The sequence below is a fragment of the Passer montanus genome, unplaced genomic scaffold, assembly GCF_014805655.1.
Source record: "Passer montanus isolate IOZ18808 unplaced genomic scaffold, ASM1480565v1 scaffold57, whole genome shotgun sequence".
Taxonomy (NCBI): Eukaryota; Metazoa; Chordata; class Aves; order Passeriformes; family Passeridae; genus Passer; species Passer montanus.
The window spans coordinates 2,392,899-2,420,654 of record NW_024370705.1 but is presented as its reverse complement, the minus strand read 5'-3'; the positions used below and the strand labels follow the sequence as shown (position 1 = coordinate 2,420,654).

Here is a 27,756-nt window from a genome sequence, read left to right as displayed (position 1 = left end):
AGTGAATATGTTGTTTGGGTTTTCTTTTTGAGGGGAGAAGAATGAGCCATGAGTATTTATAAAACTGCAGTCATGCCACAGGTGTATCCCATCACTGACCTCCTGACCAGTTGTTCCAGTTCACTGAGGACAGGAAGGATGTGGTCCATGAGGCACAGAGCCATTTATGATTTTGTCCCCTAACCTTCACAGCCTGTGAGTTTTCACTTACCCCAGAACACAGTAACCCTCATCCCCTGGTATCCTAACAGGGGAAGAGCAGTGCAATGTTAGCATCCAACACAGGAATAATAATAAATTTATTACAGTAGAAACAAACAGATACTGCATTAACTCATGTACAAAATACTGACAGCATTCTGCTGCCTCAGTCAGTGCTTACTAAGTACCCACATTTAAAAACAGCCTAAAACTGATGACACCACATGGATTTAGAGGTCACAGCAATTTCTTGACACTACTGTAAGAGAGCCCAGCTACTCTTTAAGGTTTGCTGCACAATACAGAGAGATGGGGCAGGATATAATTGGAACATCTGATATCTGAAAGTCTCCTGCACCAGGAACTTAAGAAGGAGCAACTTAGACACATGGGGAAGTATGAAAAATGCATTAAATTAGAGTTACTTGTGGTAAATGTTTTCATTCAAAGTGCCAGCACTAAGGCAGCTGCTGACTGACCTGAGTGCCCATCACTGTTGAAGGCACAATGAGTTAGTTGTCAGTTCTACTCCTGAGATGTTGTTTTTTGCCTTTTTTATTTAAACAAACTGATGTAGTAGAGAAACATTTTCAGTGCACTCATTAACTCCCACTGGAAGCCAGGGGCCTCAGAAAGACTCTGAAAAGAAGAAATGTAGCTACAAAGCTGCTGGACTGATTTGTGTTACTTGGCCTTTATGCTGTTGGTTCCCCCCATCTTTATGAACATATTTACTGAATTTATAGAGGAAGTCAGTGTGCACATCACTATGTCTTCTCCCTCCTCATCAGCCTTACTCAGCTGGAGTGAGAAACCTGGTCCATGCTAACCCAAAACCATTTATATAAAGTTGCATTTAAACAAGCTATAAAAGGTTTTATAAAATGAAATCTTTTTTTGCTCTGTTTGGTTCCACATTCCCACCCCCAAGTATAATTATGCAGATTTATCTCACATATTTGAGTGATGCCTTAAAAGGATGTAATTTACCCCATCTCTGGGCAAAGCTAACAGTCAAAAAGATTTCCTGCATCCACTGGCAAGTTTGCAAGCACATTTGAGTTACAGCTCATTTATTTCTGGGGCAGTATCAGGTCACAAAACATACAGTGTGAAAGAAATACTGGCACTGAGCAAATTTTGAAGCAAATTAGGACATTTTTCCCTACCCCCTCTTATACCAGACTCCCTGATGGAAGTCCACAAATAATTTCTTCTCTAAGAAGACAATAAAAACTCACCCTAAATACAGTCTTGAGAACCATATATACACATTTTGTATATCTGAAAACGCTGGCAAAAGTCCACAGAGGCAGAAGATAGAAAGCATGAGAGCTAAGTCTAACATCAGGTTCTCTGCTGAACCTGACAGCCTAGAAACAACACAACATAAGGCTTTTCTTTCTTCTGAAGTAACCTCCCCACACTGTGGCTGTCCAGTGGCATGTGGAAGAGGCCAGCTGTTGAGTTTCTTCCTGGCTCCACGACGCAGGAGCTGAGCTGTTATGCAGCAGAGAGACAGGCCTGGCGAATGCTCTGTGCCCAGGTGTTCAGGAGAGCTGTGACTGAATGCTTGTCTGGGAGCTGCAATAGCTTTGAAGTCATGTATCTGTACACTGACTGCAAAAAGGGATTGGCTGCTGGAGGAAAAAAAAGTAACAGATAAAGGAAGTTGTTATAAAAATCACGTTAAAACACTAAAGTAAAAGAAATGTTCACACTTCCCCACTACTGGCACGTTCACATGCCCAACAAATGCCATACCATACTGCCTGGGGTTCTTTATCCACAGAGGGCTCTGGTCTGGATAGTCTGCTGGAACACTGAGCTGGAGTGGGGGGACATTGGGAAGATTCTTGTCATCTGAAAGGCAAACACACTTCCATCAGAGCAGAGCACTTCTTGCCAGACAGGAGCCTTTCAGTGCATCACTGAGCTTCACTTCTAGCCTGTGAACCCAAGCAGGAACCTGACTGCACTCTCCCCACTTCTTCTTACCTAGCTTGCATATGAGATGAACTGTGCCATTATTACTGCAGTGTGAAGGGTCTAAGTTCACCAGGAATTTAGGATTTAATCTTGCAACTTCTCCTTGTAGGACATTTGGGATGGTCTGTCTTTCATCCTCTTCATATTTCCGCTTCCGAGGGGAAGCAATGGGGGCCCTGCGTACAACAGAGCCCACAGGAGGACTTGTTAAATACTCCAAAAACAAAATGGATGGGTGCCCCACCCATGAGCCCAGCTGCTTTAGTGATTTCTGCAGAGGCACTTCCCCTCCCAGGAGGAGCAGCCTGGTGCTTACGTGATGGGCTGCCCGTGGATGGCCGTCATGGCCGGCATGAAGGTGCGGTACAGGGAGTGGTTGAAGACGGGCGAGCGGAGGTTGGCCAGGACCGCGTCCAGGAGGGGCTGGCACAGGTACTGCTGCTTGGTGGGGGGCACGGGGGGAGGGGGTGGGGTTGGCTGAAACACAACACAAGGCCCTTGTCCTTTAATCGTCACCAGAAGTAGAAATGTCTGCTGCTGAGTCTGAAGAATTTTTGTAGCAGTGAAGTTCCAAGGCACAAAATGCAAGTGATTCTCAAAACTGTACACAGTAATATTAAAGGAGGAAATAAACCAAAAAACCATACTCAGTTTTGGTTTAGGAAGGCTGACCTGAAATTAGCCACAGTCCAAAAAAAGAATTATTCAAGTCTTGGCACAGAGCACAAGAAATTGAAATCCAGGTGGGGGGCACGGGGGGAGGGGGTGGGGTTGGCTGAAACACAACACAAGGCCCTTGTCCTTTAATCGTCACCAGAAATAGAAATGTCTACTGCTGAGTCTGAAGAATTTTGTAGCAGTGAAGTTCCAAGGCACAAAATGCAAGTGATTCTCAAAAGTGTACATAGTAATATTAAAGGAGGAAGTAAAGCAAAAAAACCATACTCAGTTTTGGTTTAGGAAGGCTGACCTGAAATTAGCCACAGTCCAAAAAAAGAATTATTCAAGTCTTGGCACAGAGCACAAGAAATTGAAATCCAGTTAAAAGATACACCCAGGTGACTAACATGGAGTAAATGCTTGCCCATTTTTTCCTGTTTTCTTATTCTGTCCAACCTTACTTGAAGTTTTAACACCATGAGTAATAAAAACTGTAAAAATGATCCTGCCAAAGCTTAAGGCCTTTTGGAATGAGGTGCTGGCACAAAGCATTACATACCACAGCCATATCATTCTTCAGCTTCTCCAGAGCAATTTCACATTTCTGCAGCGTCTTCAGGGGGCACCTGTGGAAGAGGAGAAATTTATGCACATCCCCACCACACAGGAGCCTCAGCTGAAGTGTTCCTGCTGTCTGAGCCCCAGAGACAGCCTCAGTGGCAGCAGGGCTGGGGGCTAACAGCAGATTCTGGAGCAGCTGGGAAAACTGACAGGAAAAGTTACCGTTTTGAAGGGTCAGTCAGGATATCCAAGAGACTCTTCATTTTACTCAGGTCCTTCTTCCTGTCTGAAACAGTGTGAGAAACAAACACTGACCACAAGAAAAGCTTCCATTCTTGCAGACAGAAATACAGCACACTGTCAAAAATGAAAACATGAGCCAACACTAAAGAAAGTAGTAAGAATTAAAGATATTTCATCTAATCTTAAGTATATCCAAAGCATGAACTTCTCATGTTTCAAAACCATCAGAAGTAAATAAAACTGATGAGAATTTAAGGATAAGGGTTTTGCCCATTCCTGACATTAAAGTCTTTAGTTAGAAGCAAGAAAGAACAGCTCTGACATTTTTAATCCCTGGAAAAGAAGTCACCACAAAAGACAAAGTATTGCTTCTTGCAGCAGATAAGAGAGCTGACACAGATAAATGCATGGCCAAACACAGGAAAGCTCACCTTCATTTTTATCTATTTTATTGATCATCCTCCGGAGTGGCTCAATGTATTTTGATAGTTGTTTGAGTTTTTCCAGATACTGTTGCTCCTCTGACTGACCAGAACTGGCTGGACTCATGACAGAATTTGGATTTCCTGGCAAAAAGGAAGACTGCATGTCACAGGGTGATAAAAGATATTGCAGAACATTATTCTTAATTAATCTTGATCTGAAATGTGGCACTCTAAGTGTAGCTCGTGTCAAATATCCAAATCCACAACTGGACACCCTCCATAGTTTAAGTGCTTGCTCAACCTGTAGTCTTTGTGTGGAACTAACATGTTCTATGGGCAGAACAGCAATTCCCACTTAATTTTTTTTTAAGCAAAGTTTCAAAGTCCCATATACCCATTTTCTAGGTCTTTATTTTACCTTCACTCTGATGCTTTAAACACAAAACAAACAAAATAAATTCACAGCAGTTTTGTTAAGTGGGTCCTTTCCTATCTGCAAAGCACACAACAGTGGGATGAGAAGGAGCCAGTATGTCACCTCCATCCACAGTGTCACAAACTGCTTATTCTGACTGGGAGGGAACGTGTCAAATATCCAAATCCACAACTGGACACCCTCCATAGTTTAAGTGCTTGCTCAACCTGTAGTCTTTGTGTGGAACTAACATGTTCTATGGGCAGAACAGCAATTCCCACTTAATTTTTTTTTAAGCAAAGTTTCAAAGTCCCATATACCCATTTTCTAGGTCTTTATTTTACCTTCACTCTGATGCTTTAAACACAAAACAAACAAAATAAATTCACAGCAGTTTTGTTAAGTGGGTCCTTTCCTATCTGCAAAGCACACAACAGTGGGATGAGAAGGAGCCAGTATGTCACCTCCATCCACAGCACCACAAAACTGCTTATTCTGACTGGGAGGGACGTGCCAAGTGCCAGAGGACACCTGGGAAGGGGTTCTGGAGCAAAGCAGCCTGCTGCTGGAATTAATTAACTGCTGCTGGAATTAACTGCTGCTGGGATGAAGTGGTTATGTCCTTTACAACTGCACAGTGTCACTAAGGGTTCCTTCCTGTTGGAATAAGGAGTCATTATTTCTCTATAAACTTGCTCCATTAAATTAAATATCATTCTCTTTTTCAAAGACTGGGGAAGTTAGAAAAACCCATGGTTCAGTAAGAGAACTATGATGTTAGAAGTTAACTGCTGCTGGAATTAACTGCTGCTGGGATGAAGTGGTTATGTCCTTTACAACTGCACAGTGTCACTAAGGGTTCCTTCCTGTTGGAATAAGGAGTCATTATTTCTCTATAAACTTGCTCCATTAAATTAAATATCATTCTCTTTTTCAAAGACTGGGGAAGTTAGAAAATCCCGTTAGATAGTTCAGCAATGAGAAAAGAGGTTTCAGTGGATTTTGATTTGGGAACCCAAGCTGTTGTGTTATGTGCTGTATGTGAAGTGTTCACTACCTGCTATGCAGAGCTCTTGCAAGTTTACACTGTAAATAAAAATGACAGGTTTCCCAGGAATTATTAGTTACCAAACACAGCCCATCCCAGGGTGTGCAGTACAGCTCTCAGACCATTACCTGGAGTGTTTAGAGGACCTGGGGATGGGACACTGAAGTTCTGAGGTGTTCGTGCAGCTGCTGGGCTCTGTGATGGTTGTGGAGATGGACTGGGCAGAAAGCTGCTGGGTGATGGAGCAGGGCCAGAGCTGGAAAATAAACATAAAATTAAACCTGCCAGAATCTGACAAGGAAGGATCATCAGCCTGTAAGCAGATATGATTTTAGTAAGCATCATGATGGCAGTTTGTAGTTCTGCCCTGGTGAGATTTCATACACAGATTCTTTATGTAAAATGTGAGTTTTCAGAGTGAATTCAGCACAGTCTCACCTGTGCTCCCAGTGGAGCTGGTATTAAAATTCATTCACTTCAATGCAAACAGAGTGAGGTTATTGAATATTTCTGAAACCTTATAGCATTACCAGAAGTGCTCAGCTCTGCAGTGGGGCTCACCTGACATTGGAGTTTGGCTGAGAGGTTGGCTGGCCTGGCTGAGGAGATGGCTGGGGCTGTGGTGGTGGAGGCATGGACTGGGGAGTCTGAGCCTGCTGCACAGGGGATGGGGATGACATCATGGTGATATTGTTCTGGCTGACCTGCAGGGTGGGAAAAGACACATCAATAACAACCAAAGGAGCAGAGAGGGAACCTAACTAAAAGGCTTTCCCTGTGGAGAGAAGTGTATCCTCAGGCCTACAAGGAATGAAAGCATTAGTTTCCTTTCTCCCCCATAAGGACACTCCCACCTGTATCACTCCTGAAGCTCAGGACAGTAAATCTTATCAACTTCAGTAGAAACGACCATTAAATCTGCACATAGCTTCAATTAACTGCATAATAATTATTTTTCACTGCTCAAACCATCATGTTGCAATTAAAATGTCTGAAGTGCCATGTGAAAAATCTGTATTTTATTAGAACTAAAGAGCAGGAAAAGACATTTCCCACTTGATAATTAAGAGTCAAAAACCCCTCCTTATTTAGACATTTTAATTACAGTCTTCAAAGGTCTGTCAGACTCAGCTGCAGCTTCTCAACTGGTTTTCTTTAGGAAGAAGGAAGAAAAGAAATTAGGTAAGCCAAATCACCAACATCTTGCTTAAATATTGAGTTCTGAAAATCTGTGTGGAGACAGAAACTCCAAACTGAACAGCTGTGTGGGGAAAGAAAATGAAGTAGCTTTCTGACCTTTGGAGAATGATGAGGTGTGCCTAAAGGACAAAAAAGCAAGTAAGAGCATTCCAGAACAGCACCAAACTCCTAAGTTTATTCTGTACACTCTCCAGTGCCAGAGCCAGATGAACACTAAAATCTGAGCAACTCCTCACATTTATTCTAATACACATTTTCACTTAATCACTTAAAACCAAACAAGAAAACCTGTGCAGTGGCAGAGGCATGGGATAGTAATGCAGATATTGAGTGATCACATTTGTTTAAAGTACATGCACAGAGTTCTTATGACTTGAGGCTATAAATAAGTACACACAAAGATAAATGGAATTAGCCTGCAGAGGCCATAGATTGTGGCTTATTAACCCATGTGTCCATTCTGTAAGTCACTGATTAATATTTCTGAATTAACAACTCTTTCCCTCAGTTGAAACCATTTTTAAGGGAAGGTTCCAGTAAATCCACAAGTCCCAGGCACATCACAGGCACTGCAAATTTGTGCTGCCCTTCACTCTCTTGTTAAATATCCATCTAAATAACCCAACTGTATGCAGAGGACATGATATTTAGCACACTGAAAGTACTGCATTGTCTGCTTTTGCATGGACACACTGACCACAGCAGGAACTGCTCTGCTTGGTCCATCTCACTGCAGCCATGCAAAGGTCATATCCCCTCCCAAAAAGCACAAACAATCCCCAGCTCAGTGCAGAACTACTCATCTTGAAGGTACTAGTTTATCACCCATTACAGAACAGTTCAAAACCAAATGCAGCCTGACATGCCAGGATTTTTTTTCCATCTTCAATAACTCCAGTACCTTTGCAACCTTTGCCACCTCTCTCACAAAGGTAATACAAAGTGAGGAAGATACAATATTTTCCTTTTCTCCATAATGAACAACTACAGAGCCTGGGCTTCTGTTCTCCAAAGGAGGGGGATTCTTTAACAGCATGTCCCTCCTCAAGAGCTGGAAAAGCATTTCAGAGGTTGGAAAGCACAGTTTGTCTCCTGCAGACAGCACGTGTGGAAGGAAGCTGGGATGGACACTGCAAAGAGCATTCCCTGATCCTTCCCAAGCCCATTTCATGTGCTATCAGACAGCAAGTGATTTGGAACTCACCCATATGGATACTGCTCCCTTTTGCATCAAGTCAGACTAACACCACTTGGAGTGGTTCATCACTTCCTGAAAATCAGGCCCCTGTTAAGTGTCCCAAGATGGTTACAAAAAAGGACTTCTGGACACATAAATCCTTGTGGTTTGGAGAGGAAGGAGAAAGATTTCGTTAGGTTTTCTGCCAGATTTAAGTTTCTGTGTGTAGTTCAGCACCAAGGGTAGTATTTACATTAATTTACAAATGCTGCAGAAAAGTGAAGAAAAGGATATGCAGAATTTACTGTGCACATAAGCACCAACTGAATTTTTTTGCACTGCCCCTCCTCATCCAAATACTTGCACAGGCAAACAGATTTCATCCTTTCCAGGATTGTTTTCTGCCACCTACATTTCAGAACCTCAAAGGCCAGTGCTTAACAGTAAGCAAAACTGTGACATTTTGAAAAACACGCATTCAGAAGTGTGCAGTTCTGACTTATTGCCTTGGTTTTCTTGGACAGCAGTTCATTTGCCACATCATTTCAGATGTCTTTCTATAGAACAGATTTAAAGATTATTTCAGATTTAGGTTTCTACATTTTTTGTAGGATAAAGATTAAGATTTTAACAATTTACTGAAACTTCAATTTCTAGGGAATGCTCTTCGCAGCTGACTCTGAGTAAAAAGAAGACTTAAAAATAAAGAAAAAAAACCCCAAACACACTACAAAAATAGTTATGAACCCAAAAGACAAAGACCCTCCTCCTCCAGAGCTTTAACTCCACTGAATTCATTCAGCTCCAGAGTTAGGCCATGGTTACTGATCATTTGTACACCCTGCATCTTCAGCAGACACAAGGAAATCCAAATACATGTTTTTTCACTGAGGGACATGAATTTCTGCACATAAAAGCATGTCCATGGATCTGCTCTGTGACTCTACAGTGACATGACACCACACTCTCATTTCCTGAACTCTTGCCCAAAAGGTACTGAGGCTTGCATGGTAAAAGTTTGCATTCACATCCACAAGCCAAAGCTTAGTGCTCAGAGCACACTGCCCTGGAGGATAATCCCAGCTGTGAGTTCTGTCTCCAGTTTGCTCAGTCTCAGGCACAGAACAGCACTCAGGAGATCAGGCTGGTAAGGGCTCCAGTTCTAACTCTGTTGCAAATCAAAACACCAGGTGATTGTGGAATAAAACCTCATCTCAGTAGTTTTTTGTTTTGTTTGAAAAGACTGTAAGAAGCAAAAAACCCCAACCAAACAAATAAACTCACTGGAGAATCCAATGAGTATTGTGATGAAAATGGCCAGACTGTTTTGTCATATGTGGTAAAAACAAATAGCCACAAGGTATTGATTTCACATCTGGTCCTTCTGTTGAAAAGCATTCTTCAGTGCAACACCAAGATTCTTTTCTAAAGAGAAAATACACCCTGAACTACCTATCACCACATCTAAATGGATTTTGACACTACAGTCAAGGAGAGGACATCTCTTAAATGAGTGATTAATAACCACATATCTGCTACTGCCCTTCATCCTACTGTCAGCAGCTGCCAGGCCTCTCATGACCAGGAAGTTATATCCAGCAGACAGCAGCAGTTTAGCATTTTATAACATTAAGAGACATAAAAGACAACATTTCTAATTTCTAATCTACCTGGAACCTGAACAAAGTGCTTTGGCAGACAATGCTAGAGATGCATGCTGGTCCAGAGCTGTCAGTTATAGGGCAGGTCAGACTGCCTGCAAAACATGTTTCCAGCCACCAGTAAACCATGATTCACTCACTCATCCCAGCACCTGCTTCAGAGCCATGTTCACCACAATCACTGCTCATGAAAAATTTCTTTTCTTCTTCTGCTTTGACCAGATGTTCAGCTTCTACATCACTTTCACACTCCCTGGCATGCTACTGAGAGCATTTCTGGTGAGCAGCTCATGTGGTGTCACAAGTCAAAGCTCCTCAGTAAAGATCACCCTATGGCACTGAATGCCTGAACTAGAAGTCTCTTGCTATCAGTCAAATATTAAATAGAAGCAAAACTAATACTTAAATATCCATGAGAAAGCCTCAATATTGTGGAAATTTGAAATGGGAGATGATTATCTCAGTCATTATTAACTGCTACACTGACAAAGCACAGAGGAAATTCCCCTCTGAGCCCACAGCTATGGCTGGGTTTGTGTCAGTTAACAAACACACACTGCACTGGATTGAAATGAGCATCCATCTGCAACCAGAAATGGCAACAGGTGTGTTTGCCTGGGACTGCAGAATCTTTCTGGTCACTGTCACTGCCTTTGCAAACTGCTGAGAAGAGATGAAGTGCTCTGACCTCGTGCATTTTCCAGCAACAGCTGGATAGGAGCTGCCAGCCTGCCTGCACAGGATCTTCTCTGATGCAGGTACAAGTGGAATCCTTCTGGCAGTTTCTCCTACACAGCCATGAAAGAAAAGAACAGCCCAAATTCTTCTGGGTCCCTGATACCATGCCAAGGAGCTGCTCAAACTGGAACAAGCCAGGTTTACTAACAACACAACAAGCACCTGCACAGAGCATGAACAGATGCCAAGCAAGGTCCTGGGCACAACTTAGCCAGGTACCCTGCAGTGCTGACTTGCAACACTCAGAAATGCACACTCACAGAGTGTGGACCTGCAATTTGAATCTTGAATCAATTCTGAACACGTCAGTTTTAAATGTTAAAATAAAGATCCATCCCACTTTAAAAACGCTTTATTTGACATCCCAAGAAAACCTACAGTTTAAAATGAAAAAGGATCCATAAAAACCACAACGTGAACACACCAACACCCTGAGTAAGAGCAGCAAGTTGACAGTTTGGTGCAGAAGTGAAGCGGCAGGCAGTGAAGCCCTGCTGTGACCCAGTAAATACCTGTGGCATTTGCTGTCCGCCCAAGGGCACGGAGCTCGGAGGTGCGGCCGGCACCGCGGGGGCAGGCGGGAACCGTGGTCTGATTTGCATCCCACCTCGGGCCATGGGTGCGGTGATCATCTTTGAGGACAGAGGGACAACAGACAAAAGTAATCGCAAAACAAGAAATGCAGTGCACTGGCAGGATGAGAAGCACATGCAGCCTCCAGGGACTGGGCAGGGGGAGCATGAAGGGAAGGTTAGTGAGCTTTTCTCTGCAGGGTGACCTGACCTGCTGGCCTGGAAATCCTTTTGATACTCCTCCTGTCCATCCTCATGAACTCCTGGTATCCTGCCAGAGCCCATGGGCAGTCTCAGATTCCTGGATCAAGGGCTAACTATCCTGTTACTTCCATGAAGGGCCTTTCCTAAATTTTTCCTGACATCCTGAAGTTCTACAATTCAATTCTGGAAATAAGTACTCACAGACTGCAGTCAGGAGCACTCCATCTAAGCAGCTCCACAATGCCATAGGTTGCTGATGTGCTTTCCCCACTGTGGACTCCAAGGGCTCAGCAGCATTGGTTGTGCCCCCTGGGGTACAGGACATTTTGTCAGACAGCTCAACAGCAGCTGTCAGGGCACTACCCCACAGTGAGCAAATTTCACACCAGCCTAACCTAGGCCAGTATAGCAACACCAAAGACAATTAAAAGGACTTCCAGCTTTGAGAAATCTATTTCCTTCCTTTTATAACCCACACAATAACTCAAGTATACTTTTTTAATTACCATCATTTTGACAAATACCTATTCCTCTACTACTAAGGTGTGCTAAATTTTTCTGAGTCCATGATCTCCTCAAGCTTTTTGATTCTCCAGCTGTATAGAGGAGCACACCCTAAAGAACAATCATTTAGGGTAAATGATAAAGGTTAGCATTAGAATCAATTTTTATGTTAAAATAGTATTGGGACTATGCTGCTCTGCAGTGTCTAAAAGTCTTTCAGAACCATCAGCCTGCATGAGCCACAGAGATTTAATTTTTTATACCTGTATAGCCCTCTACTACTTAAAATTTGATATTACCCCACATACTGAGAATTTACAACAAATACAGCATATCTTTGGGGTAGTATTCAGGTAGCTTTGGCAAATTCACTTATCAGTAAAAGAGCTTCTGTTTGGGACTTCAAAGATCTACAGTAAAGTTCCCTAGGCTACCCTTTTTTCCTGGCTTACATGTTACCAAGGAACCTACACAATCCTAGCTAATCTAAGAGATAATGTAGTCTCCTTCCTTAAATGGTTTGGGGCACTCCTGCTGGGTGTTTATGTAAATGGACTGAAGCAGCCAGCAACACATCTTTAGAGTCAAAGAATGCATGTGCTTACAATTGTTAAAAATAAATCAAATTAAATACAACATAGCAAGACTGAAAAAAGAAAGCAATAACTGATAAAGAAAACAGTGTCAAATTCAGCACAGCTGTTAGTTCACAACATCAGAGCAAGGCAGTCCCTTTCCATCCAGGCAGAGAGGGATGGTCAGAGACAGGATTTCCAAAGGGGGACAGAGGGGAGTGCCTCAGACATCACACACACATGCACACGTGCACACACAGCATGCAGCAGCTGCAGAGCAAACACAACAACCCAGCACTGCCACAGAGCACAGGGGGATGCCAGGGAGTGCAGTGAAGAGCTACAGTATCAACATGAGAGCTGGTGAAGCAACATAATCCTAACAAAACCAAAAAAAAAGGGGGAATTGCTGGGGTGGGAGGGGAATATCCTTTCAGGCACAACGACCCCATCTCAGACCCTCGTGAATGCACACAGATCTCTGGAGCTGTGCAATCCCAGGCATGTTATGGTGACCCACATGCCCCATCTTGGCCATGTTTCTGAAGCCACACCACCAAAAAGTGAAGATTTAAGATTACTTCCACTGAGGCAAAGGAAATTAGAAGAATATTCACAGGTTAAGTGTCTGGCAAACCCCTGAATACCAGCATGACAAACTCCAATTCAAAGGCTTTCAGCTGTTTGTAGTATTGTGGTTGGTCAAATGAGTGCACAAGCTTACAAATTTGGGTTAGTTTTTTGTATTTTTTTAAATGTGTGCTTTGGAAAGGAAATACATATACAAAATGACACCAATTCCACTCTCTTAACAAAAGCAATCTATGTTCCCCCATTCTGCAGCCAGTTTATATTTACAAAACCCATGACCCTTTGATAAAGGAGTCAGGAAAGGGGGTTCCAGGGCAATATGTCCATAAAGGAGTTACTCTTCTTGTAAAATAAGAATACAACCAGAAATGTTTAAGTGCTTTTGAGAAAGATTTTAACTGAACAATATCTTCCTCTACAAGTGACATTGAATTCTTACAAGGTAAAATTCCAGACCCTGTAAATTGAGATAAATCAGAGAGCAAGAAGAGGATCTCCCTCCAAAGTAAGGCCACAAACCCCAATATTTTATAAAAATGAATTGGAATAGAACAAATAGAATCCAGAACCTGCAGCTTTCCTTTATCTAACATCCAAACATTCAGCAGTCCATAAATACACAGCTTCTGGTGAGCAGTGCCACTGCACTGAAGGCAGCTCAGATTTCCAGTCAGCATCAGCCACTGCATTCTGAGCACCTGAAGGAATTGCACCACAACAGTGACTTCACTTAACTCATACTTAACTTTAACTTTACTCATACTCAACTGCAGTTGATTACAGCTCTTTTTCCTGGGTGCTGCAAGCATTTTGTGTAGGTCTCTGGTTGCTAGGACACTACTGCTGTGAGCTTCCCTGAGTGCTCACAAGGACTGGAGCAGGGTAACACTGACCTGTGTGGTGTCTTTGTAACTTCAGAGAAGAACTTCTCACACGGATCCATGTTTAAACATGGGACTGCTTTTACTTTTATTAAGAAGGATTTACAGAAACTTTATGGAAAAGGAAAAATGCAGACACAGCAAGCAAAATTCCCAGTTTGAAAGCCCTTAAAAACTAAATTTAAATGTAATGAGCAAAGATTAGGACAGGGCTTGTTTCTAAAAAAAGCTTCCCTGAACCAAATAAAGAAATCAAGGCAGATGTATTTAAAATGCTGATGCTACTGAAAAATGTACTAAATAGAAAGCAAAAATCCAGTCTTAAAAGAGACTTATAAAGTAAAGCCTTACACACTCTCAACACTGAAGCTGCATTGTAATATTATATACAGCCACAATCTTAAACCTATTACATACAGAAAATATTTAGACAAGTACAAGAAACCCATTTAGTTATTGGACTTCATAGTGGCAGGTGAATTTTAGTAGACTCATCTTGCACTGGCATGAACATCAGTGGAGTAAAGCCTGTGTGTGGAATATTCCAAACTCCACATGTGGTAGATAAAGAGCAATCCCCACACAGGACTGGATAAAGCTGCAACACAAAACTGCCTGTCAACCATGTCATCACCCAAAGCTTTTCAAATGCTCTGTGCTGTTAAGCCACTGGCACATGAAGTCACTAAAGGGGCAAGAATTCAGTTGACTCTACATAAACACAATCCATTTGCTTCAGAGTTGAAAAGAGCACCACTGAAGTTAGTAACAAGAAAAAATTGTGTCTCCTTCCAGTCAGCCTAAGTCCCTGCAGCTCCCACCTGGAAATTATTTAAGAAACAAACAAGTTTTAATTCACATTTCAGCTGCATGAAGAGAATTCTGCATTGCTGCCAGCACTGTCCCACCTGTACTTACCACTGCCCACTTTTACATCCTGTGTAACACTGGCACAAGCCAAAGGAGCAATGCAGAAACAGAACTTGGCCACACCAACAAGGATGTGGCCAGCTGAGAGTTACCATGGTACAAGACACCATCCCTGATACAAGTCTGGAGAAGAACTGCTATCACAGTCCACACAAAAAGCTTCTTACTGAATCTATAAAATCACTTGTGCACTGAATGGAAAATGGTGCTTGAAAAACATGGAATGTCTGAGTATACAAAAAGAACTGTGCCATTAGTCCTAGTCAGCCTCATTTCATCTGTCTGCCTCTCTCTTCATCTACAGAGTGGTGATATTTGTACTTACCCACGTCTGCAAAATGCCTCAATATCAAACACAACACAGGTAAGCCACAAAAGACTTTCATATTCTTGTGGAAAATGGGATAAGAGGTTCAGCTCAAGCCATTCCCCATGTTTTCCCCATGTCTCCTTCATACCAGACACACATCAAGAAACAACCACTGGGGCTGCAGGTGTATTGCAGGATAAAAAACCATGTTAGACAACAAGCTTTCACCCAGCACTTTTCTTTTTTTAATGGAACTCTGCACTTGTGACACACACCATTTGTTCTTCACAATTCACATCCAGAACAAGAGCATCTAGATCTACTGCCCATTTCACTCAGAAGAAGAATGAAAGATGAAAGGACTGAAAGGGGAGTGCAGAGAGATTTCATCATCTATACTATTTTTTATAGTCAATACATGAAGATGGAAAGTAAATCACATGTGATTAAAGAGAGCAGGCAAAGATTCACAGTACAGAAATCAGTTTACACAACAAAGCAGTCACCTAGGAGAGTTCAATGAAAGAAGAGGTGACACACTCCAGGTACCAACAGTCACACTTGTAGTGTGCCCACAGGAGACCACCTCACTCATGTGCATTCCTGTGTCAGTACAGGCAACACTTGGACCTACTTGGGACAGAGAGCATGCACAGAGAGGTTGGCAATGAAATCCTGCCTCTGACTCCAGGAAACAGCAGAGAAGACCACATCCCCTCCATCCAGGGATGACCAGTGGCAGACCCCTCACCAGGAGCCACCAGAAACCCAGCTCCATGCTCATCTCTAGCATGCACTTGCCACAGGCCTGTGACCTGGACACTGGCCCTGGGCCCTTACCTGCCCTGAAGCTCCCATCTGAGCAGCTTGGGCCTGAGCTGCCTGCACTGCTGCTGCTGCTGCCTGCTGCTGCTGCTGCTGGACCAGCTGAGCTCTTACCTAGGGTATGAGAACAAACCCAAAGTAAAAATACATACCTGAGCAGGGTAGGACATTTCTGTTTCAACTGCATTGACTGTGCTCATTAAAAGGGCTATGGAGACAAGACCAGCCTCACTAACTAAAGGTTTTGGGTTTTTTTGTGCAAACAAGTTCCCATGTTTAAAACACTTAGAACAGTTTTCCCACAGACTGCACACCCAATTTAACAACTTCTTGCACATCTTTCCTCTACTATCAGGTCTTATATATAAAAATAATAGGCACTTAAATTTTTGGCAAGCCTACCAATGACCAGCATTTCAAATGTTTATAAATTCATTACATCTGTCAGTGTGACAATCATGCCATTTAACTACTCCTAGCTCAGCTGACAGGAGCACAAAGTGGAGATGTCAACTTATCCACTTCCGAAGTGGCTGACACTCCTCCCCACTAAGGCCCAAAGAAAAACAGGTCTGAGCTTTGGCTCAGCAGTAACCTATGCAGCCCAGATAAAAATGACTAGCACTTCAAAAAGCTGCACCATGAAGAGGATGACCCAGCAAGAATCAACAGAGTAGAACTATTGTCTTGCCCACCTTCTTTCCAAGGCAGGAACAACCAGCACAGTAAACTCCAAACCCTCCCAACATGGCAGCAGAAGCAAAGCCAGCATGGCAGAGAGCTAACACTGCCTGCAGTCTAGAACACTTCAAACTACTTGCTCATGTTCTAGAAAAGCAAACTGCATGGAGGCAATTTTTCTTTAACCAGAGTTTCTTTTCCTTTTTTCACTTGTCCATTCATGAGTGAGACAAGAAATTATTTTTTAAATATTAGCTGCATGAATGGTTTTCAGAGATTTCCAGAACTCTTAGGTACAAAACTGTTCTCTACTGGCCCAGATACAAACCTTTAAACACCCTGTACTCATAACTTGCTAACTGCAGAGCTCTTAACAAGTTATGGTTGTCCCACTTCACTATTAGCAAAAGTCAGATACATGTTTTCTTTCTCTAGATGGACATAACAAATCAACAATCAGCTGGTCACTAGCCCTTACCTGCATAGCTTTTAACTGCTGTGGTGTGAGAGTGACAGGCATAACCTGGCCAGGAATTTGTCCTGAGATTGCCTGAGGCTGGGACACCATGGGCTGGGGCTGAGGCTGGGACTGTGGTGGAAGCTGAGACTGCTGTGCCTGAGCCACCTGCTGCTGCTGTTGTTGCTGCTGCTGCTGTTGCTGCTGTTGTTGCTGCTGCATCTGTTGCATCTGCTGTTGCATGACTTGCTGAGGTGGCTGCTGCTGTATCTGTTGTTGTGGTATCTGCTGCTGCTGTTGCTGCTGCTGCTGTTGCTGCTGCTGTGCCTGCATGACCTGTGCTGCCTGCAGCTGCTGCATTTGAGCAATCCGCTGCAGCTGCTGCTGCTGCTGTTGCTGCTGCATCTGAAAAACAGGAAAAGCCAGGATGTTAAAGCTTCCAGCAATGCAACAGCAGACTTACTTTTACAGCATAAACCAAAAGCAAACAGAATCCTAATACATCAGACTGATGTTTTAAGCCCAAAGGAAAGCCTAACCTTTTATCCACTCATCCCTGTATATCTCAGCCCTAAACACAAACCCTTGTATTCCACATGACAAGCTCTCTTGTAACTTTTAAAAGCAAAGGTAAAGTCCATCAGCTTCTCCTGTACCAATGGGCTCAGATACTGTTTTTCAGATGTAATCACCCCTTATCAAAGACTGCACAAGAATATGATAGCTGAAGTTTCCTCCCCTGCTTTTGTACCTAAGGATTTTACATATATATACACACTTGTGTATATATATACACATTTTTAAAGTGGCAACACATTAGTCACACAATGACAAAACAGCCACTACTGCTAGAGTAATTCAAGGGCTATTCTTTCCCAGTTTCTGTCAGAATGATTCAAGGGCTATTCTTTCCCAATTTCTGTCAGAATGATTCAAGGGCTATTCTTTCCCAATTTCTGTCAGAATGAAAAACTATCCTGACATTTATAAAAAGAAAGAGACAAAAAAATTAATTCCCTGTTGCTATGACAAAAGAAAGCAACAAAACATCTGTAAAGCCTTTCCTCTAGCCTGTAATATACTGCTGTCAATTAACTTGCCAATCTAACCTGAGGCCCTACCCTAAAGAGGAAATGTGTTAGTAACAGGCAGAGCTGACACTTCCACACAAGCCAAGCCTCACCTGACAAGTAACTGATTGTCTCAGGTTACAGTGCAAGATGTAACCAAATGTTTGTATTCTATTACCCTCTGTTAAAACCAGGTGGGGTAGTGCTCTTTATCTCTTCCACAACTCATCCTCTCTCTAGGGAGATCTCTGCTGTCCATGGCCACTGAGTGTCCCTGCAGGGCTGATCCAATTCCAGCATCCCATGGGGAGATGCCCTGCCCAGGGCAGGAGCCAAGCATTCCTACCTGGATACAATCTGAGCCTGGAACAGCACAGCAGCCTCTGCCCACTGCATTCCCAGAGGAGCAGCTTTCTTCTGCCCTCCATTGCCAGAGGAAGAGCAGGCCCATCTCCAGCAGCCCTGGAGCTGCAGAGGAAAACTCCCCCCTTGTGCAGGATCCCTGCTCCAGCAGAAGCACAGCTGGCACTGCAGGAGGGCTGAGCCCCCATGGGATGGGACTGTGCCCCCACCCTGACCCACAGGCCAGGTGTAAAGTTGTGTTCTGACTCTGTCAGCAGTTTTGTACTACTGCATTTTATTTTAATTTTCCTATTAAACTGTACTTCTGACTTGGGATCTCCCACTGCTCTGCTCTCAAACCAGCACACCAACCACCACATTTGCCATTGTAGCTGTTTGTCATCACCTGCTGTTGGTTTTGCTGCTGCTGCATCTGCAGTTTCAGCATGTGCTGCTGCTGCTGCTGGACAGCCTGCAACTGCTGCTGCTGTTGCTGCTGCTGCTGCGCCACCGCAGCGGCCGCCGCCTGCTGCTGCTGCACCTGGAACTGCTGCTGCATGGCTGACTGCTGCGCCTGGAACTGCTGCTGCTGCTGCAGGGCCACCTGCTGCTGCTGGAACTGCTGCTGCTGCTGCTGTTGCTGCTGAGCTATCTGCTGAAGCTGAAGCTGGGCTGAGGAGAAGACAGACTGTGCTTAAAACACGATACCCAAACAGTGTGAGATTAATGTCCTTCCTTAGCAGTATGCACTTGCACTTCCTCAAATGGATGGGGCACATTAACAGCACAATTAATTACACTTTGTACTACCAACTTGCAATTCACTCTCCCTCCACTGAGGGTAAGTAAAGAGACTGAAAATGTGCAGGAGGAAATGTGCACCGAGGTCACCAGCAGGAAGCACCATACCATGGAAAACCTGGGTGAGCTGTACAGAAACAACGTTCTGAAGCTGACATGATGAAAGAACTTGCTCATGTAACAGCTACACTAAGAAAGACATTCATCCAATTAGGCAGCAGTATTTGAAATCAATTATTTCCCAGTTCACTTGGCTGATTTAGCCAGAAGTATGACATCCCCTCAGCACCCTTTCCCTGGGGAAAGGCCTTATTGCTGCAAAGCTGATCTAGCACTTCAGAGGCTGAAGCAAACTGAACACTTACTCTGCTGAGTAGCTGTAGAGACACCAGGCATCCCATGAGGGGCCATTCCTGAGGTTCCAGGAGGCTGCTGCTGCCCTGGGAGACTCATCTGCTGTGCCATTGGACCAAGGCCTGTCATGCCACTCATGGGTGCCCCCTGAGCTCGGGAGGCCATGCCCATGCCAGGCGCCCCTGCTGCAGGACCCCCAGTGAGATTCTGCAGGGCATTCATCGGATCTGCAAAGGAAACAGACACTGATATGCAGCCAGCCATGGCCCTGCTTCTCCAGAATCCCCTGCTCTCCATCCTCTCTCTGATCTGGCAACTTCAGACCAATACCCTGACAAACTCAGATGCACTGCCCTGCCTGTGAGGCTTCTGGCACATCTCTGCTGCTCTGTAAAGAGTGAGAGATGATTTAAAGTGCTCCAGTGTTGTGAAGTTCCACACAGATTTTAAATACATGAGAGAAAAGGACTTATTAGTCATCTCCAACTTGATACACAAGTCAAAACAAGCTGCCAACAAAACTCCGTGAGCATATAAAGCTTTTAACTCCAAAAACCAAGAGAGTCTCACTGTGGATCTTCCTCCTCAAGTCAGAGAAGCAATGCTCAGACCAGAGGATGTACTTTGCTATACAGCTCTGTGGGGGAATAGAATATAAGAAAATGAAGACAGTGCAGAAAGTAATCTCACCCCTAAGAGGGCAAATTATGAAAGATTAGCAGCAGGCCTGACTTTAACAGGCCACTGCTGTGATCAATGAGAAGGAGAGTGCTATAAAGGAGTGGGCTGGCTGGCTGAGAGGGAACTGGAGTCAACTGGCTACAGTGAAGAAGGAAGAGTCAGGGCTCTGAAGAGAAAACACCAAGAAGGTATGAAACTTTTGTGATAAGGAAACAACAGTATGGGATTTTTGCACTCATATGATAACAGCTCCCCCTCTAACATCACTGTTATTATGCATTGAACAAATTCAATGCCTTTCAAGACAGTTTCATAATCTGAACCCTGGGCAGACAGAAAAGTGAAGTTAAAGAGAGAAAGACAATTCAAGAGGTCAAAACACAATACAGGGTGCAGAAGCAATGTGAACCAGGTACAGAACACACTCCACCTCTTTCTTAAGAATACTTATAAAAGAATTTCCAGCAGGCCAGACTGCTGTTCACCAACCACAGGCTGCACATCTGCCCTACAGAGGGATGAAGCCACAGCACCATACTATGTCCCTAACATCCACTGCAGTGAGAATGAGCACAGAGGCAGAAGCCAGATCAGATCTAAGCTCAGCAAATGGCCCCACAAATATTTCTGCCTCTGTGCAACACCTGGAGGAGCCACAGCAGCCAAGAGGCAGGAGGTTATTTTCAATCACTCTGGTGCTTTCAGGAACCTTGTTGCTGTGAGCTAACAGAAGTACAAGCAGGGGCACAAACACCCAAAGCACTGCCAAGCCTCTCACCCTCACCACTGAACAGCTCTGGGTCTGTCAGGCTCCCCTGGCTTTACTCAGCACCATTTAAAATCCAGCTAGGGAATACACAGCTGCTTTATTCTCAGTAACCACAGCCCTGATGTCTAAGCTTTTCTATTTAGAAATGGAGAGTACAGGGAAGGAATAAAACAACAACAAAGGAACTCTTACCACTGACTGAGGCTTGAGATTTCTTATTGTCTGCAAAGAAAAAATGATTAATCATTCTTGTTAATATTGTCACATTGGCCTTCTGGATATACTGTCTACGTAATTTTTAAAATAAATTTTTAAAACCCACTGTCTACTGTAGCCCTAATAAAATACACTAACCTAAGCCAATTTGGTAATCAGAATGCTATATAAAAAATGGAAGGAAAGCAAAGATACAGAAAAAATTAGGAAGGGGGAAAAGCAGCAAGTTTAAATAATTTCTCAAATACTTCTCAATTATAGATGATGTGTAAAAGAAATAGGATTTATAAATTGGGCATGCATACTACAGGAAGATTTTTAAAGCAACTTTTTAAGAATCACACACAGAAGCACTAAAATTTACTTTCTATTTTTTTCTCTTGTGATGATTCAATGAGAAACCACAACTGAGAAGAAAATAAAACCAAAAGTAAAAAATTACTTACGAATATCTCGGAAATGGATAATGAGCCTGGCCACAAGAGAAAGATACTCCTCCTAGAGGTGAAAAATTAGTATTTTACCATAAGAAATGAAAAGAGAATAACCATTACTTTCTGGTTCTTCAGTATTCTTCCTCAACATACTGGATTTTACTCCACAATGTGTGTGGGCTTTTCAGAGCAGTTCACTTCCAAGAACAATCTGTTTATGAACTAGGAATATTTTCACTAACACGTCATTGTGGTTGATGGTAAAAGAACACCAAGAAACCACAAAATTCACAGGAAAGAACCTCCCTGACAGCCACACTAACAGGAGCACAATATGCAAACTTCATAAACCAACATACATTCTCCACTTCTTATCCACTGTAATTTGTTTTTTGTAAGGACAGAACCTGCTTATTTTGCACTTGAATTAAAGTCCTTGAATTATGTCACATTTGTGCTACAGTAACTCTTTTTAAAGCTAAATTCATATTACAAATACAAGTAGATTAATAACTTGGAAAACTAACATGACAGAAATGTCAGAAGTGAAAAAACAAATATTATTTGAAATATTTTCTTAGTGTTCTTCATAATTTGTAGGAAGTTGAGAGGCTGAGAGAAGCCTTCCTGCCCATGAAACAACTCATCAGGAGGATGCCAGCAGTGGGTGCAGATTTGTGGCATCAGAATTGCAACGTTTTCACCAAGGCAAGTTCTATGTCAAACATGGCTCATGTGGAGACAGCAACACTCTCCAATTTCTCAGGACACACTCCAGGGAAGAAGTTTATGATTTGCAAGAGTGCAGGATTGTACACTACAGCCAGCCTTGCACAGAGACCACGGCTCTTCCCTTGGGGTTACTCCTGACAGAGCCTGTCCCTTGATATCCTAGGTTTTTCTGACCACCAGACTGGAATGGTGCTACACTGCAGATAAAGGAAATTCCATGCAATTCACTACAAACAAACATTCAGGTAAGAAAAGTGTGGTTCCACACATGCATGAAACACTGCAGCATCAGCAAAGCTGTCTTGCACTGAGGCCAGTGTGATGCATCTCTTGGATGCAGAACTCCTCACTTCCCCTCAAGGTAAAAGAAGCAGAACATGTAAATCAAAATTTCACATAACTCTCTATTCTTAAGGGCACTGGCTTTGCTATTTCTGCAATTTGTTACAAATTTCTTTTGACACCAAGTAACTTCTGGAAGGAAATAGAGGTTTACCCTTGTTTTGGCCTTCATGAACACATGGCTCTCCATATCTTTGCTAGATTTGTTATGGGCAACACCAGCTTTCCTCATGGCTTCATCACTGAAAAAAAAAAATAGGAAAAAAACAAGGCTGGATTTTAATTGAGGGTATTACAAATATTTTCTGTAGTTAGAAAGGTCTGTGAAACAGCTTTTTACCTCTCTCTCATTTATGGATTAAAAACAAACAAAAACCCAGAATATCCATTGGAAAAAAAAATTAGAAAAAAAAGAAGAAAAAAACCACCACCACCAAACCAAATCCCCACCACATATTATTTAAAACTGCCACCCTATAAAGTTTCTTCAAACAAATAATGGAGAAAAAAGCCAACTAATTTCTAAAAGGCAACACAAATATTCTTTTGCAGAAATTCAAGACCAGCTGCTAAACAAGTCATTATTTGACTGCCTGATGCAATATTTTGACTAAATACCAGGACTTGTTTACTTGAGCAAAACTGAATGACAGGATTAATGTAATCCATGTTTGGCAAACAATGAGACTGAGCTTCCTGGCATCAGGATTTTCCAAAAGAATTCTCTAAACATAAGGTGGAGGAATAAAACACAAAAGGCTGTCTAAAGGCACAGAGGCTTACCCAGTGAGTGAGGACAAGGAGTGGGAGCAGGAATGAGGGACAGAGGAGGGCACAGGGGCAGCATGGGCAGGGCACATGAGTGGAAAAGAAGGGGCATTCTCAGGACATCAAAGAGCAGCAACCAGTTCAACTATGGAACATGCAAAGAAGGACAAAAAATCCTAAAATATGTGTTCAGCCAGGTGAAGCCCTGTTCCAATCCTCTAGGCTCTGCCGTTCTCAGAAACTTCCCTGCAAAACCTGTTCTTCTCTAAAGCAGCCTGGCAGTTACAGTCTAAATTCCACAAACCAGGGATCAGGAAATACTTTCACTTCATGATTAACATATCAAAGTTATTTCTTGGTGACTGCCTTGCATGAGCAGCTACCCTGCACTAAATGCACATCAGGGCAGTGACCCCTGGGCGTGTCAGCCACTCTGAAGAGACATCACTGTTTTATTTCCCCTGAACTTCTAAGACCTCCCATGCAGCAGGAATGGCACTTGCACAAGAAGAAAATGGGTTAAACTTTCTGAATTAACTCAGTGACAGTCTCAGAGGAGAAAAGCAGATGCTACAGCCTTAAAATGCAGGAGCTTAGGCTGCCACAACTCCCACCCTTACCTGCAAACCAGGAGCTGCACTGCTGCAGCCTTTAACACAGAACACAGTGGAACATTGCACCTGCTGCAAGGCTCTTGTGGGGCCTGGCAGCCACCAAAACAATGCTGCTAATATGTGAATCTTTCTCAAACTGCAGCAGAATCTGAACATATGCAGAGTAACTATTCCTCCATGGGCAAACAAGCCTTGAAGTGAACTGCTCATAAAGGAGCTCTGCTGTGGAGGAAGAAGCTGTATCCAATTCTCTATTAACAAGTTCTTTTTTTCACACTTTTCCTTTTGGAAAGGCTGCCTCTAAATCCACACTCCTCTGAATCCTCCTTAACTTTCCAGTCCCAGTACAATGATAATGCCTTTCATGTTGAGAGCACTGAAAAGTGAGCAGACAAAAAAAGACAAAGATTGCACAGAGGCAAGTGAAGACAGTAACATGTAAGTAGCACATAGAGACAGTGATCAATATGGTATCAGGAACCTGAAAAAAATCCACAGCAAAGAAATTATCTGCTTTTATATGAATCATTTCCTCTTGATATTATACAACATGGAAGATGTACTATTGTGACTGCATCACTGAAAAAGCCACTCTGGGCTCTCCATGTCCTATCTGTTAGCATTCCAGTAAAGGTTTAGACTGGGAAGAAACAAAAACACACAACTTGTTCCTTGTTCACATATTTAACTGCAATCAACATAAAAATAGTGCATTAAAAGACTAGGGAAGCCAGCTAAAAGAGTCATAGCTTTAGCACAGAGCACATTCCTTGCAGAACTCCCAGCTCTACAAAACTCTGGGAACTAGATGGTACCAACCAACTCAAGCTCCATCTGCTCTGTAAGCACTAGGTAAGAGCAGCATTAGTAAATGTGTATTTGTGCAGCAAAAATCTGCTTTTTTGATTTCATGCAGAACACTCAGAGCTGTGGTTTCACAAGATGCAGCCTTCAGCACCAACACCAGCTTCAGGAATTCCCCCTCCACTCTCAAGAAGCTTCTTTCCAGCCCAAATATGTGCAACCTCTCACTCAGGCTGGCTGGTCTAACAGAAAAATCTTGCAGAACATGTTCTCCTTCAAAACTGGCCCAGCTCCCTCCCTAGCCAGGGCACACCATGACTGTGTGAATCAGTTGTTGCAGTGAAACAGGACAAGAGGATTCTCAGGGACCATCCCAGCAGCTGAGTTACAGCAGAGCACAATTCCCTGCTCACACAGCCACAGACTGAGTTTACAGCCCAGATCACACCTGTCCTTCAGGCCACACCAACATCTAAAAACAGCTTAAGGAAAGGCCTTCAGAAGGGAGAATGTACTGAAGCTGTGTGAGGGCCAGAATAAAGTGGTGCCCTGCAAGCAAAAGCATTTATGCACACCTACATCACTGCTGACTCCTGGGACACCTGGGAGAAGCCAGAACTGCCCCTCAGTCACTGCAGCTCCAGTGTGCAAGTTCTGCTCAGCCCTGCAGGCCCACAGCAGCCAGCACTGCACTCAGGACATCAGAAACCATTCTGCCAAATGTCCACCACCAAATCATGCACATGGAGCACTGAGGGACTCCTCAGGATACCCCCCACCACACTGAAATCACACATTTCTCCTGAAACACAAAGCCAGAGCCCAGAAAACTTCAGTGCTGGAATGAAAACTGAGATACCAGTTTGCTACAATTATCCAGCAGCTCTAAAGAGGCTGGCTCAAAACTCAGAAACTCTTCAGGTGACTCCAAATGAGTTATGTGACTGGTGTCATGCTTTTAATGCCCAAGACCAGGTGTTAACATTTATCTGGACAAGTATCACCTCCTGGCTGCAGGATGAACTGCAAGCTGTACACACATTTAAGACTGGATTTCCCTAACTGCTCAGAACAACCTTCCCACAATTATAAAAACTTCCAGGTGATTCACCAGATATTTAATTACCCCCCTCTTCCATCTACTGCACCAGCCTCTAATGACAAAGCTGGGAGTTTCTGGAAAGAAACAGGAACTTGCTGCATGGAGAGCTCCAGTTTTTGTGGCAAGTGTATTGCTTTTATTTCTCACTCAACAAACCCTGCTTCATCTTATCCCAAGGGCCACGTGGAGCCAGGCCAGGCTCTCTTTGGATATCTAACACACAATAATTGCTAAAAAAACTCTGCTGCAGTCAGTGCAAGCACTCATCCCAGGAACAGTTTTGCCTGCTTTTTAAACAAGGCCATGAATAGAAATATTCATGTACAAATACAAATGCTCCATCCTGTAAAACTGGAAGTGACAAAAAGGCTCTCACTACATCTGTAAAAATAGCACACAAATTGTACAGAGACATCTGTGCACTTGTAGAAAAGAAAATAAACAGAGGCCATGTATTAAAAGTTTAGGATTACTGTCATCTCTTCATTTGGCATCAGCCTTAGAGATTCTCTGGTCAGTAGCAGTAATTTTTTAATCCCTTGTTGTACACTCCCACTGGAACACTTTTGAGCATTAGAGAAGACACATCACAGTTTGCAGGACAAACACAGCTCCAAGTTTGATTGTGTTAGGTTTGCAGTGCTTATTCCCCCAAAGCAGCACAGCACCCAAGGCACTTCTGTTTGCTTGTTCTGACAAAGCAGCAGGACAGGAGAGGAAGCAAGGGATCCATCCAACACGATTAATGACTTCACAGAAAGTTCAGAAGGTGAAACATCCGTTGTGAGCCCCAAGGAGGCCTGTCTGTCTGGCTCTGACAGACAAACACCACCCTACTGCTTCAATACTGCAGCAGTGCCATTCTGACCAGCACCCCGACTGCAGGAAACCCACAAACACTCCCACCCCTCACATGCCACAGAAAACCAGCCCAGCTTTAGGTATGGATTGTTAAAATCAACACGGGAATATCGAGCTTCCCAAAAGACACGAATTAGCACTCCAACATTACTTTAGGAAGAATGAGCAGTGCTTTCACTTCTGTGCTCACCACCTCGCATGGGGTGGAAGAGCCTTCCAAAACCAGAAAAAGCCAGCAAAGCAACTCAAGGAAAGCAATTGTTTCACACAGGAAAGCTGAAAAGGCAACAAGCTGAACGTCACATTAAGCATTTCTATTTCATGTTTGCCCCCAGAAGTCAGAGACAAGCCCATAACAGTGATCTTCACTGGGCTGAACGTGCCAAATTTCACAATACCGTGGACACTGGCAAATCCCAGCCCGACACCAGCCGGTGTCAAGCAGGGCAGGAAACAACGCTGCTGGAGAAAAGGAAAGTGAAAGAGGAAGAAGATGGAAAAATCACGTCAGACACCAGCCCCGGCCACCCCCGACAGGGTCTGGGCAAACCCTGGCAGCGAGCCCGCCTCACGAGAGGCCCCGTGAAGGAGAGGAAGCACCGGCAGCGGGCACGAACCCGGCAGGCCCGGAAAGCCCTGCAGGGGAGCGGACACGGGCGGGACGCGGCCCCAGCCCGCGGCTCTCACTCACATCTGGCTGACGAGCTTCTGGCGGAAGGTGCTGCTGCGCCAGTCCGCCTCGGGCCCGCTCACGTCCATGGCGGCCCCGGCAGCGCGCCCCGCCGCCGCCGCTCTGCGCCTGCGCCGCGGAACCGCCGCGCCGCCGCTTCCGCCGCGCGAGGGATCGCGGGAAATGCAGTCCCGGGGTGAACGCAGCCCAACTCTCGCGGGATCTGCCCGCTCGGCGTGAGGCTCGCTGGGAAGTGTAGTCCGGCCCGGGAGCGCTCCTCGGCGGCGGCGGCCGCGGCAGCTCCGGGCTCCCCGCGGCGCTGCCCGGCCCCGCGCTCACCGGGCACGG

General features: G+C 43.9%; 1 protein-coding gene across 1 annotated transcript; it reads right to left on the bottom strand.

The window, feature by feature from the left end:
* Window positions 1-269: 269 nt before the first annotated feature.
* On the bottom strand, window positions 270-27,742 carry MED15 (mediator complex subunit 15). The gene is made up of 18 exons (XM_039725808.1): window positions 27,430-27,742; window positions 22,744-22,831; window positions 21,528-21,579; window positions 21,058-21,087; window positions 19,427-19,642; window positions 18,667-18,932; window positions 16,870-17,247; window positions 15,726-15,824; window positions 10,831-10,950; window positions 6,104-6,246; window positions 5,671-5,798; window positions 4,086-4,220; window positions 3,634-3,697; window positions 3,410-3,476; window positions 2,507-2,667; window positions 2,200-2,366; window positions 1,966-2,064; window positions 270-1,841 (listed from the first exon to the last, which is right to left on the bottom strand). Exons 1-18 carry the CDS (start codon window positions 27,495-27,497, stop codon window positions 1,705-1,707), a joined length of 2,418 nt encoding a protein of 805 aa, XP_039581742.1. The 5' UTR covers window positions 27,498-27,742; the 3' UTR covers window positions 270-1,704.
* Window positions 27,743-27,756: the final 14 nt, after the last annotated feature.